Source organism: Copadichromis virginalis, linkage group LG3 (assembly GCF_057382275.1).
Source record: "Copadichromis virginalis isolate Kocher_CV1m ecotype Utaka linkage group LG3, C_Virginalis_male_GT1.1, whole genome shotgun sequence".
NCBI classification, from domain to species: domain Eukaryota; kingdom Metazoa; phylum Chordata; class Actinopteri; order Cichliformes; family Cichlidae; genus Copadichromis; species Copadichromis virginalis.
In genome coordinates, this window is record NC_140620.1 from 11,276,133 (window position 1) to 11,291,439 (window position 15,307).

The following is a 15,307-nucleotide window of genomic DNA, read 5'->3' on the forward strand; positions in this document are numbered from 1 at the left end:
CCCGGCTCCTCTTTGTCTTTGCTTTCTCTGTAAGAAAAAGAACCTCATAATGCCATGTTTACGACCAACAAGGCAGTGCAGGCATGAATTCATCTCTGAAAGTGAAGACTGTCTCTGATGACACCTGAGAGTTGAATTGTTCTTTCCGATAAAGGATCTCAGACCAGCTGCTGCCATCTTGTGGCTGAAGTTAATCATCATTGTAAACTTGCTTTACTAACAGCTGTTCTGAAGAAGAAGGGTTAGCACTATTGAATTTGTACTGTTATCCACGGTTTTATTAATTATATGAAAAACAAATCAACCTGTCCTGCTAAAGATTAAGTTGGGAAACAAGGGGACAGATGGAGGATGCAGAACAGTATGGAGCCCCTCAGTGATCGCACTCAATTGTCCATAACTCCACTACCAAACCGGGTGCTAACATGAAGCCTGTTACCCTGACTCTGCACACTGACTGCCACCAGTGAGCCCAGAAGAAAACAGAGTTACCATCATTAACATCACTAGCACAATAACGTAAAACATAAAGAGGAAAAACTGCAATTGTAGTATTCAAAATACAAAATAATTAGAAGCAATAGTCAATAAAAATAAATGACACAACTCCAATGTCAAAGTACATGTATATGTATATATATACACAAACATCCCGTAAATAAACACTAGCCTTAACAAATAGATCAGCTGGTACTTCATTAAGGGGGGGTTCAAAACTCAGTTTTATAACACACCTCTGGGCAAGACATCTGTTTATCAGTTGTATTACCAAAGTGACTCATCCAGCCTCCAACAGATCAATTTGTTCAAGTAAGAAAGGATAAATGTCTATGAAGCCAGTGTTGTGCTACGGTAGGTGTATTATGGGAGGGGATTATTTCATCAAACTGAGGACATTTTGCCTGACAATTATCTGTATCCTCCTAATACACCTTGTTGCTAGGTGTATTCCCGTGACAGTGTGAGCAGTTGTTAAAAACTATCCTGAACATCCACTGACCTGTATATTGCACTCTATGTAGTGTTTTGTACAGTATTGGTTGTAGACTGGGATTTCTAATCAATTTAAAGCTTTTTACGCATATCTGAGACCAGAACTTTTGGCCTAAACTGACTGATAAATCTGCTTCCCATTTTGCAATAGGAAGATTCATCTATTATGGAGACTGTCCTGTATATTTTAGACAGTACTTTGGGGGTTTTAAGATTAAGGAATTGTGATGGTGTTTGTTATTTAACTTCATTAGCCTTAAATTCCTTTTTGTTTGTTTTTTTTTTTACTATAGATTTAATTTGTTGATATTCTAAAAATCTATTCTTGTTAATCCCACACTGTATAGCTAGTCTGTCAGATGGAATAAAGTCTGTTCCTTAGAATATATGTTCCAAGTATTTAATTCTTTTACAACTGCAATCTGGGAAGTTGATCATATTATTGTTTTGTAATATGTCAGGTTTGTTCCAGATAGGTGAACGTTTGCAGGGATTAATGAAGACTCATCATTTTTAGAAACTCCCACCATGCTATCAGGAAGAAGCTGATATTGATGCCATTTGATGTTTGAGCTGATAAATGGTAGTTCCAAAATCTCTCTGTTATTGTTAGAGCCTGTTCTACGTCTAGCCAGAGCCCATCTGAAAGGGTATGTTTTAACCATCCTAAGCCTGTTGGCTAAGAAGTTAGGCAGATCTAGTCCTTCTTTGTCCTCGGTCCTTTATAGCTTTTTAAGATAACACGCAGGGGTTTACATTTTCAGACTGCAGTGGTGTAGAAGAAGAATTATGAAACGAGCAATTAATCAGAAGAAGTATAGATACTGAATAATCTGAAAATCTTGAAAAAAAGTTTATTAATATAATTACCTCAGAGAGAGTGGTTTGTGAGTTTTGGAGAAAAAGTAAACATCATAAAGAGTGTTTTTATGTTCCACATTCTTGCATCTTAAGCCCTCAATCACTATAGCCTGTCTAATTCCTGCTGGAGTTCACCAGTTGTCAGCGGTGAATCCAGCGTTATTGCTTGACTGTCTTATCAATAACTTCATTTAATTCGAGTTTTACATAGTTTGTTCAGTATTTCCTGTTCCTGTTGGGACACGAAGGCTTCTTCGAAGGATTTCATGTTTTTTTTCTAATCCCTGAATATTTTGTTTTGTTTTTTCTTTTTAAAATGAAATGAAATTATTTTACCTCATCACAGCTTTCCCTGCTTCCCAGAGAACAGATGTTGATGTTCCAGGCAGATTTTTATAGTGTAGATCAGGGGTGTCAAACTCATTTTGGTTCATGGGGCCACATACAGCCTTATTAGATGTCAAGTGGGCCAAAGCAGTACAATCATAACATAATTACCTATTAATATTAATAATTATAATAAGTCCATGTTTTTTTCACTTGTTTCATGCAAAGAAGTACAATTCCATTAGAAAATCTTCATATTTAATCAGATATCCCTTTTCAAAACATATAACAACTTTTGCTTTCTTAATTCAAGTGTTGCACAAATACAAACAACTGACAACATAGTATTGCACTTTAACATTTATGGCATTGCACGAACAATAGGATGCCACCAAACCAAACTAATTTGTAGTAAAGCTGTTGACTTACATTAAATTTTATATTTTTGAACTTTTTCTACAGCAAGAATTCATTTTCACAGAACTGTTTACTTTAGTTGGCGTCTGAAGCAACATCTCAGATTCTTATCTGCAGTGATGTTAATATAACCAGGGAGTGATGCAGGGTCACGATAGAGGTGTCCGTCCACGTAGAGCCCTTATTAATGAAGACTTAGGAACAGGACATTGCGTTGCTCCAGGATCTCTTTAGGGAAATGGTGGTTTATGCTGAAGTCCAAGTTGACGCAACTCTTCGCTGGTCTTTCTATTTGAAATGTCCGAATTTGGCCACAACAGGATGCTGTCTCCCGGCACCCTCTTAGGTCTGAGACGATGGACTCGATCGCAGCTTTTAATTAGTTGCTTCTGCATCCTCTTCAGCAGAACCCGAGATACCAGAAAACACATAGTTCTCTCTCATACTACAGGCCTGCATTTATTTTCTGTATTATGATGGGTCACATTCTCATTTACAGACTTAACTCAGTCCCGTAGCGAGGACTTTTTAGCAGCGACCGTTTCCACCTTATTCTGGCTGAAATCCAGAGATTTTTGCAGGGATTTAAATTGCTGGTGTAAAATCTTCAGCAGGGACAACATCGCATCCAAGCTGGACCATCGCCTATCAACTGACTCCAGGAGTTCGATAAAGTCGTTGTATTCTTGGAGAGCGTCTAATTTCTCCTCCCTGTGCTCCAGGCTGTTGGAGATGATTATACAAATTTGGTTAATTATTTGTCAATTGATTGTATACTATAACTGAAGCTTTGTGAGCTAACATTTAGAGGTTTTTTTTCTTGTCAACTCTCCAGCATCTGATGTGACCTATGGCATTTTCCGTCACTTCCCTCTCCTTACCTGGGTGAGGTAAGGAGAGGGAAGTGACTCATTACTTCCACAATAGAAGGATCTCACTTTAATTATAATCAGACAAAGTCAATCAAATGCAAACAACCACAATTGAAATATCAGAAACATTTCATATATGGAGTTGAACATGAATCATTGTTTAAAAATATATTTATTGTTGTCATAAAGAATAAACTGGGCAACAACAAACTGCTGCTCTCACTAAACACATGTCCATCCATATCCCAGCAAACTAAATCGTCTCCATGTATTTCTTTAACTTCAGGAGCATTTTGAAACTGAACCTGACTGGATGCTGTCTTGTCTGACTAAAGCTAACAGACTACAATCCAGAGGAAAGTGGGATCTATTACAAACTCCTGCATTATCAGCCATGATGGACAATTTGTTTATGGTGTTTACACTTATTTGTGAAATATTGTTTTGTATTAACATTATTTATATTTTATCTTTAAGCTGGGCTATCCTGAGGCTCAGTGCATCTTTCGCTCTTAAACTCCTCCTACAAACTCAGACTGAGTTTGTAGGAGGAGTTTAAGTCTCTTCTCCTGCAAACCTCAGGTGGGCTTTGTTTCAATCTGGCAAAAGAATATTTGAATGTTTTGCATCTCTTTGTGCTTTGTGACATTTTTCTGTTGTGAAGACATGTGAGACTTTTTGAGTCAACTATAAAAACAGTTTAAGGCAAAATTACACTTCACTTTAGATGAGGTCACAAAAAAATGCTTAATAACTTGTAACTGTGGCAAACAATGAATTACAAAATTATATTTTAAAATAAGCATTTATAACACATTTATTAACACACAGACATGAGCTAGATGTGCATCTAAATACTTTATCACTTATTTAAAAATGATACAATGAACATGTTATATGGGGCTGTATTAATCAAGAATAAACATTTAGAAATGAACAGTAAGGAGAATTAATGCTTTATAAATGATGAAATAAGAACTTAATAATAGCTTACTAAAGCTTAATAGTTCACACATCAAATAGAAACATGAATCACTTGTAATGATTAGAAACTTGATAGAATTTCAAATCTAGTTTGGGGAGTCATTCAGTGAGAAACAGTGAAATGATTTTCCATGTGAAAAGGTGGACAGCAGAAACAGAAAGAAACAGTGAGAACTAAAAGAGAAACAAAGAGCTTTGGAACAACGAGGCAGCAGGAGGACAGCTGCAGTTTAACAGCTTCAACTCACTGACAGGAATTGAAGCTGTTGGAAAGAAAAAAAGCGTCTGGACTTCTTTGAGTTGCTTGAAGACGTTTCACCTCTCATCCAAGAAGCTTCTTCAGTTCTAAGGCCAAATGGTGGAGAGTCCCAGATTAAAGCCCTGTGGGAGTGTCCCACCCACTAAGAGGGACAAAGGACCTTCTGATGATCCTCTACCTAATCACATGAGCCAAGGTATGAAAGCGGGTGTGGGTCACAATCAGCCAGGGTTTCGGGTGAGCTCATTGTGAAACCTGGCCCCAGCCTATCATGCGAATTCCTGAGATCAGATGGCCCAGGATGTGAGTGGGCGTTAAGGCATCTGGGAAGGGATCTCAAAACTGGATTATAGATGGCAGAGAGTTGGTGTCGTAAACCCCCGCCTCTGTTCAAAGATGGTCGCTCACAGTGGACATAGATGCTTCTTTCACTCTTTCAAACCATCTGTCCTCTCTGTCCAAAATGTGAACATTGGCATCCTTGAAAGAGTGTCCTTTATCCTTAAGATGCAGATGGACTGCTGAGTCTTGTCCTGTGGAGGTGGCTCTTCTGTGTTGTGTCATGCGCTTGTGAAGTGGCTGCTTGGTCTCTCCAATGTAGAGGTCTGAGCATTCCTCACTGCACTGTACAGCATACACCACATTGTTAAGTCTGTGTTTTGGCGTTTTATCTTTCGGGTGAACCAGTTTTTGTCTGAGTGTGTTGCTGGGATGTCGTGCTTGGAGAAAACTCTCCTGAGTTTCTCTGATACACCGGCTACATAGGGGATGACAATGTTGTTGCGTCTGTCCTTCTTATCCTCCCTCGCTGGTGTCTGGTCTTCTTTCCTGTGCATCTATGCTGACTTTATAAATGCCCAGTTAGGATAACCACATGTTTTAAGTGCTTCCTTTACATGTGTGTGTTCCTTCTTTTTTCCTTCAGGTTGAGAGGGAACATGTTCTGCCCGGTGGTGTAGGGTCCTAATTACTCCAAGTTTGTGTTCCAGAGGGTGATGGGAGTCAAACAGGAGGTACTGGTCCGTATGTGTGGGCTTCCGGTAAACTTCGATGTTGAGGTTGCCGTTCTCTTCAATGTGCACGGCGCAGTCCAGGAAAGGCAAACAGTTATCCTTTGTGTCTTCCCTGGTGAACTTGATGTTTTTATCCACAGCGTTAATGTGCGCAGTGAAGGATTCCACTTCTCGTGTTTTGATTTTTGACCCAGGTGTCGTCCACATATCTGTACCAGTGGCTGGGTACTCTTCCTTTGAAAGAGCCAAGAGCCTTTCTTTCCACTTCCTCCATGTAAAGGTTGGCTACAATAGGTGACACGGGGGAGCCCATGGCACAGCCATGTTTTTGTCTGTAAAAGCCTTCGTTGTATTTGAAATATGTAGTGGTGAGGCAGAGGTCTAACAGTGACAGGGAACAACATTAGAAATATAATCATCCTCAACTCATCTGCCCCACTCACACTGAACCTTCAAAGGCAACACTTTAGCTTTATCGTAAGTGTTAATGTATGGAAACATCCTGTGAGTGAAAGTGTGTGTGAAGGTGTGTATGTGTGTGTTAGTATCAGGATCAGAGAACGTCAGCTGTCCTCTGTTCCAGTCCAGATTCACTCTGATCCTCTGGAGCTTCTTCTGGACTGAGAGATCAGTGATAGCTGATGGTGAAAGTGTGTAGTATTTACTTGCACTGCACCCTATTCTCCATAAAACAGACCCTATGACTCCCTTCCTCTGCCCAGACTCTGCAAATACACCCAGTGCCCACTGTATACTGTCTCCAACCTCAACATCCCAGCTGTGACTCCCTGAGTTAAAGCCCTCAGAGCCCAGGACACAGCAGGAATGATCAAACCTCTCTGGATTATCAGGAAGCTGCTGCTTCTCTCCTCCTCGTCTCACACTGGTCAGATCTTCAGACAGGATGAGGTTTGGATTTGCAGTGTTTGGGTCCAGAATGAGAGGAGTGTAGGAGACCACGTCCTTCATGTTGTTCCAGATGTTGAAGGTCAGGTTGCCCAGGTGTTTGGCCTGGTCTATCAGAGCTCCTGAGGGCAGCTGTGGATCATCCAGCAGGGGGCAGCGCTGGACTCTTTCCACTGCAGCCTTGTAGTTGTGCAGGAATGAGACGTCTTCAGCTCTCAGCTCCTCCTCTGTGGCTCTGACTGTGTCTGAAAGAGCTGCTATCTCTCTGCTCAGAGCCTCCATCTTCTCCTTCATCATCCCACTCTTCTGCTCCTCTTCCTCCCTCAGTGCAGCCAGCCTGGCCTCCTCTTCCTCTGCTAGAAACTGGTGAAGCTTCTTAAACTGCTCCTTAATCTGCCTCTCTGTGTGTCGGGCCTGGACCTTAATGTGTTCTGCTGTTTGAACAAACTTCACTTGAACTTCTTCACAAACCTTTAACTTCTTCTTTAAGGGCTCCAGAGTTTCCTGAAGTTCCTTCTTGTGTTGTTGTGCAGCTTCATCGATGGGTCTGAATCTGTGATTGGTGTGTTTTTCTGAGTCTCTGCAGACGACACACACTGGCTGCTGATGGTCCAGACAGAAGAGTTTGAGTTTCTCAGAGTGCAGACTGCAGAGATCCTCTGAAGCTCTCTCCTGTAAGAACGACTCACACAGGTTCTTTAAAGCTCGGTTTAAAGGTGGATGCTTCTTTGAAGATATTTCCTTACAAACTGGACACTCACGTTCCCCTTTCTCTCTCCACCATCTCTTCAGACAGTCTTTACAGAAGCTGTGGCTACATGACAGAAGAACAGGATCTCTGAAGACCTCCTGACAGACCGGACAGCAGAGAGCCTCCTCTGAGCTGGAAGCCATTGAGTCTGTGAGTGAAGCTGAAAACAGCAGACAGGAAGTACAGTCAGTCCTGGCTCCTCCCCTCCCTCCTCTACCACCTTCACTGAAACTTGCTTTGAGTCGTGTTTTTGCTCAAACTCACATTCAGTGTGTGGAGCGTCAGCAGCTTGAAGCAGCAGTGTTGGAGTTTTCCACTTTTCTCTCCTGTAGCTGGACTCACTCAGAGGAAGCTGCTAGTTTGGTCTGAGCTCAGTCTGATCGTCTGTGCGTCTCTCTTTACTGAGGACAAAGAACGGCCAGTTTCTTCTTCTTCTTTCTTACAGTTGTACTGGCTGTTGGCAAACAATTGAAAGGTGCATTACCGCCACCAAGTGGTACGGAGTATGGTCTGGAACGACGCTCGAAAAAAAAAAAAAACTTTATATAAGCAGGTCCTCTTAGCGTGGACCCTCATTTATAAACACAACTTCTCACCTCACAAATACCTCATCTGGAACAAAAGAGATATAAAAATTAATCACTTTTCCTGGAAACTTGGGTCCAAAATGGGATCCTATTGGTGGCTCAGCTGGTTAATAAAGAGGGACAACTACTTACTTACAACGACTTTATTGCACTATATAATTTTCCAATGAGTGTTCAGGAATTCTCAATGGTGCTTGGTGCCATACCCTCATTGACTTTAATATTATATAAAAACACTGACAGCTCAATATCTGCCTCAGTCACTCTCCCTGATCCAGCTGAGTCACCAATAGGAAAAATCTGCTTTTCACAGGAACTTGGTAACAGCAATAAGAGAATACGTAGTTTATTCCAAGAAGATATCGTCTCTCTCCCATATATAATATCTTATTGGAACCGATATGTTCCAGATATCAAGTGGAAGACAGTCTGGATGGTCCCCATAAATATTTGATTGTAAATAAGGTAAAAGAAGTCTCATGTAAAATTCTACATAAATGTTATCCAGCCAGTCACTACATGGTAAAATTTAAAAGGGACATTAATACTAATTGTACTTTCTGTGGGGATCATCCAGAAACTGTGACACATCTTTTTTGGTACTGTTATTTTACACAGAGATTCTGGAAGGAATTTAGCAGGTTTGTTATTGTCCATATTTTAAGGGAGTTTTCTTTACGATGGGAAAATGTTTTATTCTGTTTCTTTAAGTTCCCCAAGAAGTATGATAAATGTTTTTATATGATAAATTTGTTAATACTTTTAGCTAAATTTTTTATCCATAAATTTAAGTTTACTAACAAAACACCATATTTCTGTCATTATTTTAAGGATGTGGAAATGTACATACAATCAATATCAGACTCCACCAACAAAAAGGCTCTCAAAACAATATATGTATGTGAATTTTTGCGTGTATTCTTATAACTGTTACCTTTTTCTTTTACCCTTGGCTTTTTGTGTTAATGTTCTGTTGTTTTGTATACTTCATCTGTTCGTATGTTGTATACTCATTGTTTGTTAAATTAAAAAAAAAAAAAAAAGCCAGTTTCCTGGTTTGTTGCGTGTTAAACACGTGGGGGGGGCGGAGCTTCATTCAACTTCCTCTTATAAATGTGTGAGTGTGACAGCAGAGCGCAGACTGTCACCGCAGGTCAAAAATTAAACATTTTGTGAAGTTCAGAAAATAAAGCATGACTCAGTGTTGCAGCTGTTTGGCAGTTTTTATTTCAAACTTTCTTCTGATTATTAGAAGGGCTCGCCCCGCCCGCAGACTGTGGACCAATAGGAGAGCTGGCCCACTGTAGACTACCAATCGTCTGTCGACGGAAGTTGCGTCACCAGAAAACAACAACGGCACCTCCGCTATGTTTGGAAAGTCGCTTTTCGTTTATCTTTACAGTAAGTTATCCACTTTAAGATATTTGGATCTGGATTTAGCTGAAATGACACCAGGATGAAAAGCTCATTCAACCCTTTACGTCATGGCCAATATCTAACCTATTACTGCCATTTCTAGTCTTTTCAGTGGCGACACCAGCAATTCGCGTTGTTAATCCCGATGCACGTCGTCACTCGGCCCTACTTAAGACAACCAAAGAGGCACGTTACTGTGGGAAGGAAGTATGGTCTTCTCCAAACCTCCACTGGAGCTGCTCAGCCAAATCACTGCGTTGACTCACGCAGAGAAGCTTCTCCGAGCAGATTGTATCCACGCGCCTTCACGTCAGCAGTGTCTGGGAGAGCTGGTGGTGCCATTAGGACAATATGAAAAGGCACCGCTTCGGTGGCTCGTTACAAACGATGTCGGATATATGAAGTAGTAAGTGTATCATATATTTAATATCATACTAGGCAGGATTACTAAACCATTAATACTCATTTACCCGAGAATGGCTATTGTCAGCATATGTTGCTCGTTGTAAACTTTCTTTAAGTGTGTAACATTCACGATGATATTGCTGACGGTATGCATGATTCCAGCATACTTGACAGGCGCAGAACGGAGCTGACAAATAGTGATGGGCAGATGAAGCCTCATGAAGCACTGAAGCTTTTCATCCAATTGGTTCACCCCAACGCGAAGCTTCTTGAAGCTTCATTTGCTCTAGCAGGACACCTACTGGACGTAAAAATATTAGTTGGCATGAATTTGAAGAGTGTGGCATTTTGTACACAGCCTGTAAATGTCAACAACAAAAGGAGTGTGTAAAACACCTATATTGTAGTGATGGCAGTATACTGTGTATATTTATGCTGGCAGTATGGAAAATGATCATTTGCGGCAAAGTTCGAACTGCTTCCTGAACCAGTCACGTGGTACAGCCGGGCAGCGAGGCTTCGGACGTCATCATTTTCAGCTCCTCCCATAAATGAAGCAAGCCTCGATACGCGCTTCGCGGAAACGCCCCCTCCATTACTCGACACACGCTCCGAAGCCTCGATACAGAACGTCCCATCACTACTGACAAACCCACAAAGAAACGGAGAGATGGGGAACCACCTTTTTCTACAAAGTAATCGTAATTACAAAACTACTTGTTCATCCCATTTATAGATGTACTAAAGTCCCAACACTCCTCGTCCTGGAGTGAAGTCTGACAAGCGGGGAACTGGGCAGACCTCAGCTTTCCTGTCCAAGGAGTTTGAGACCACTGTACAGTCACATCAAAATAATTTTGAGTCCACAGAGGCTGCTGTACGGTCCAAAAACATGACACAGTTTGACTGAGTGAGTCACCTGCATCCCAGGGTCATGATCATGCCATACAATTACCTTTGAGTCACTCACCTGTAAGTGCTGTTTATTTGAAATCCAAACAATTTCAGTTAGAGCATTTGTATGTGTGTGTTTCAAGTGGAGACAGAGGGATGGGCATGTCTCTGGGAAAATCCTGATATATCCCATCTGGTGACTTTTCCTGGCTTAAAAAGGACACTGACAGAGGGCTGTTCACCCCTGTTCAGACATACAAGGACACTACTGTTGTGTTAAAGAGGCGACGGGTGATGAAATCACATCACATTTGTTTTTACCCACCAGAACCTCCTGAGGTAGGGATGCACCGATACTGTAAAATGTGTGTGTACTCATACTCGTAAAAGTTAACAGATACCAACTTATTTCATTAATCAGAGGGTGGCTTGTCATTTTTGTTGTCGTTTTTTAGATTGGCCACTAGGGGGACATCCCGCGCTAAACAGGCACAGGGTTAGGGGAGTGAGACTGACGGCTCCAGATAAAAAAGAGAAACTGGAGGCTGCTGTAGCTAGACTAAACAAAATGTCAGCAGTGTGGACCGGAACAGCCAACTTTAACTCAGGTTTGGAAAAGCGATGAAAAATGTCAAGAGAGAATCCACGGGCAGCTTAAATAACAGAGGCTCTGACTCATTTTATCGCTGAAAACATAGGATTGCACCATCTTCTCAGCATACTCGAGCTGCGATATGAAATTCCCAACCGCCCATACATCAGGGAGATAGTGGTGCCAAAACTTTCTGAAGAGGTAAAGACAAGCAATGTGTGCGCGACGGCACAACGGACGCCAAATACTTTCGTTATTTTGTTTGTTTGTTTACAATATGGACACTCTGCAACAATTTAAAAGTTTATTTTACTCTCAAACCTTATTTGTATTTATTTTATTCCAAACAGAAGTGTTTATTTATTATTCTGAAAGCTCGAGACAGTGCCAATAATTCAGTGATATTTTGTAAAATTACAATGTGGAGACTCTGCAATAATTTAACAGAAGTGCTTATTTTTCACTTGAAATTTTTTGTGGTCATTTTTATTAAGATTTTATTTTTTATCGGCAGGGAATATAATAAAACCTGTCTTCCAATTAATTGTATTTGTGTGTGTGTGTGGTAGAAGTATCGATTTTTGTACTCTGTATCGGCAAGTACTCAGATCCAAGTATCGTATCGGTTTGAAAAAATTGGTATCGTTGCATCCCTATCCTGAGGTGCTGTGATCAGTGTACAGCTCTTTTTTTCACAGCCGCATATTTTTTGTGGCACTCTGTTGGAGTGTGAACGTGCTCCTAGAAGTATCCTCAAGCTGATGAGTGTGAGGAGGTTCACCTATATAAGTCTGGCTATCACCACCGTGTAATTTCACATTAATATTTTACTCCAATGTAAACAGTAAAACCCCTATCCTGGATTCATATTTACATTTTCCCTCTTCTTCCTTATATACTTAAGGTACGTCACACCTGTGATGTGTCCAACTGGTGCATGATGCTTACTGAGGTCCTGTGCTGCGGGCCATGGACAAAGGCAGAAGTGGCAGAGGAGGGTTGGTGGCTCGCCTGGAGTTCAGGAATTTAATCACAGCTCAGTGAGGGACATCAAGCCATGTTCCCTGCCATCTTGACTAGCAAGTGAGTAAAATGACCATCATGTTCATGTGTATTTTAAAAGCTTTAAGTTTTTTTTAATTTTTCAATCGCTCACTCAATTTAACATCAAGATCTTAATTGTGAGAGTCCTTGCAGGCGTGGTGTGGATAAGAATGTTGCACGCCTTCTGAGAGACAGAACCGGCAGATAAAGAGAATCACATGAATCGCACTTTGTGCTAACCTGTGAGGAGTCCTTTGACAAGCTGGAACCAATGTGATGTGGAGTCATTGAGAGGTTTCACTTGGCCAATCAGCCTGTTCCCAACATTTTGGATGCTTGTTGTTGTGCAAAGGGACCATCAGTAGTAGAGGCCTTGTTTCAGCCTCGGGTGGACTGTGGGATGGTTGTGTGTCTGGACATCTTTCACTGGATCCCCTGGTTTGACGCAGCCATCCGTACAGAGTCTCATGCAAAGTACTCAGCATTTAAGTCTGCACTAGCTGGGGCGCTGCTGCCTTAAAACCGCGAAGACCTCGAGCTGCTTATAAGGGTCGCCAGAGCAAAGGACCCAGTAACAATGCAGTCTGTGTCTGCAGTTGTCTGCCTGTACATTTCCAGGGACAGGTAAAACAGCATGTGCGGAGGGTCACACTGACGCCCGAGGAAACATTTCGGATCATCCATTTGGTTATTGAGGAGCTGAAAGTTCCAGCTGGGCTGGATGAGGGTGGAGTGAGTCTGTTCAAAACACCTGGTAGGAAAGTCCTCATTCCAGAAGGTTATTAAAACAAGAATTTAAATTGTGACAAACTGAAGATCACATAAAGTTTGTCTGTTTATTTCCAGGTGTCATTGTTGAGGGCAGCACAGCAGTGACACCTGGAGTGCATTCAGGACCCAGCAGACACAAACATGTACAGGGTGGGTACCACAAGAAAAAACAACGTGGATTAAAAATGTCTGCGTGGAAGCAACAGCCTGGAAGGTTTTCACGAATAACTTCCTAACATGATTTCAGGTACACGGCTGTAATCTGTATACTTGTGACAAATTACACTTGTAGTCATGTCATTGACATTTCCATTATTATTGTTGTTTTCAGGTCCTCACTGATAAGTGGCTTTGCAAGGTGGAAGGAGGAGCTCAGATGCTGTATTTGGTGGTAAAGGATTTACTCTGCAGCACTGATCAATTGCCTCAACACTTGCTGTCAGCAGCTGTTTGGAGAACCTGTAGAAGTAAACATCTGTGGCCCAGCTGATCTCACATCCACTGAATTACTCAGACTGGAGTACTTGTTCAGCCAGAGCAGAGGAGACTCTGTAATTTTCTCTCTGTAGGACATCGTCAGTGATGGACCTGGTTCTGAGGAGGAGGTGGTTCAGCCTGAGCAACCCGAGCCAGATGATCCCGGTGAAACATTGCAGAGTGACGAGGAGGTATGTGACACTGTGCTGCATGCTGTCCTTCCCCACATTACACTCACCAATTATAACCTCCACTGTTCACCCTCCAGTCTGTGTGAGTAGCTAGGTTTACTTTTTATATGAGGGACAACATTTTTACATTAAAGCAAGGATTAAAACACACACTGCTTGTCTGAAAACAAAGACAATTGTTTATATATTTACCGACCAAGTTTGTATGGGATTCATTTTACAGGAAGATGCCTGCAGTACAAAAGCCATCCTGGATTTGAAAAGCTGGAAATGTTCTGCTCTGTGTTTGTGGAGATTAGCCTGATAGAGGACAAATTATCACTTACCGCTGAGCAGAGGAACAAGGTCCTTCAGTGTGGAGGGGCATGACAAGCAGCCACAATAGTTTAACCAGCTGTACAAGACCCACTGGGACAACACCCTCTACTGCCACACTGACAGGGATGACCTCGTTGATGCTGCTCTTATACAGAGAGTAAAGATGACCAAGTGCTAGGGACCCGCACAACGTGACATCAGCACTCGGAGCAACAGTTAAACTAAACACTTGTGGTTATGCTCACCTCAGGGTACTCACAACAGTCCAGAGAAAGTCTCTATTTTAAAGGCCTGTGAGCGAATCCAGCATCGTGTTCTGGTGGAAGATGCGGTTCTTTCTAAAATAAACATCAAGACTATGCGGGACTTCAACCATCAGCAAGAAACTATCCTCAATCTGCATGCAAGAAAACATACATAGGATTCAGTGCATGAATAAGTTCCTGAATCCTTTATCATCCACAGCTAAAATGGTTGGAAATCAAGTGCAATCATTTTGGACAGGTCTTTATCAATTAAGTTCTGTCTTGCTGGGGTCACAGACCTCTGCAAAAACTTTCTTATAGAGCTCTGGGTTGGTTTAGGTGGTTGTGGTGGTATACTGCATGATGCTGTAGATACTGCAGCAGCTACAGTTGCAGTAGACACACTGGCACCTTCATTAATATCACTCTCATTTGACTGTGTTTTATCTTCCCAGTGCACTGATGGGTGGACTGTTCTCAGGTCTCTGTGCAGGTTGTTTGAGTTCTGTGATATCTCTGTGAAGGTTCTCAGTCATCGTAGTCAAAGGAGCTTGCAAAGAAAAGCATCTGGACTTCTTTAAGTTACTTGAAGACGTTTCACCTCTCATCCGAGAAGCTTCTTCAGTTCTAAGGTCAGAAGGATAAAGGACACTCTTTCGAGGATGCCAATGTTCACATTTTGGACAGAGAGGACAGATGGTTTGAAAGAGGAGTGAAAGAAGCCATCTATGTCCACTGTGAGCGACCATCTTTGAACAGAGGCGGGGGTTTACGACACCAACTCTCTGCCATCTATAATCCAGTTTTGAGATCCCTTCCCAGACGCCTTAACGCCCACTCACATCCTGGGCCATCTGATCTCAGGAATTCGCATGATAACGTGGGGCCAAGTTTCACAATGAACTCACCCGAAACTCTGATTGGGACCCACACCCAGTTTCACACCTTGGCTCAGGCGATTAGAGGATCATCAGGGGGTCCTTT

The 15,307-nt window shown here is 41.8% G+C and overlaps 1 protein-coding gene and 1 long non-coding RNA gene across 12 annotated transcripts; one reads left to right on the top strand and one right to left on the bottom strand.

Annotated features, from left to right (window-relative positions):
* Positions 1 to 3,623: 3,623 nt before the first annotated feature.
* Positions 3,624 to 7,796, bottom strand: LOC146712754 (nuclear factor 7, brain-like). The gene is made up of 2 exons (XM_085444138.1): positions 7,648 to 7,796; positions 3,624 to 7,543 (listed from the first exon to the last, which is right to left on the bottom strand). Exon 2 carries the CDS (start codon positions 7,524 to 7,526, stop codon positions 6,153 to 6,155), a length of 1,374 nt encoding a protein of 457 aa, XP_085300264.1. The 5' UTR covers positions 7,527 to 7,543; positions 7,648 to 7,796; the 3' UTR covers positions 3,624 to 6,152.
* Positions 7,797 to 9,310: 1,514 nt separating this feature from the next.
* Positions 9,311 to 14,890, top strand: LOC146712755 (uncharacterized). Of its 11 annotated transcripts, none has more exons than XR_014917249.1 (6): positions 9,311 to 9,371; positions 9,490 to 10,763; positions 10,829 to 13,339; positions 13,424 to 13,559; positions 13,662 to 13,760; positions 13,984 to 14,890. It is a non-coding gene; the product is annotated as an uncharacterized LOC146712755 (long non-coding RNA). The 11 variants fall into 11 exon arrangements; XR_014917232.1 differs by having other exon boundaries at positions 10,829 to 13,075; positions 13,168 to 13,339; positions 13,424 to 13,760; XR_014917248.1 differs by having other exon boundaries at positions 10,829 to 12,360; positions 12,466 to 13,339; positions 13,424 to 13,760.
* The last annotated feature ends 417 nt before the right edge of the window (positions 14,891 to 15,307 follow it).

Bases quoted from the DNA above. Each gene is read 5' to 3' on its own strand.
- LOC146712754 (XM_085444138.1), bottom strand. From the start codon at position 7,526: ATGGCTTCCAGCTCAGAGGAGGCTCTCTGCTGTCCGGTCTGTCAGGAG.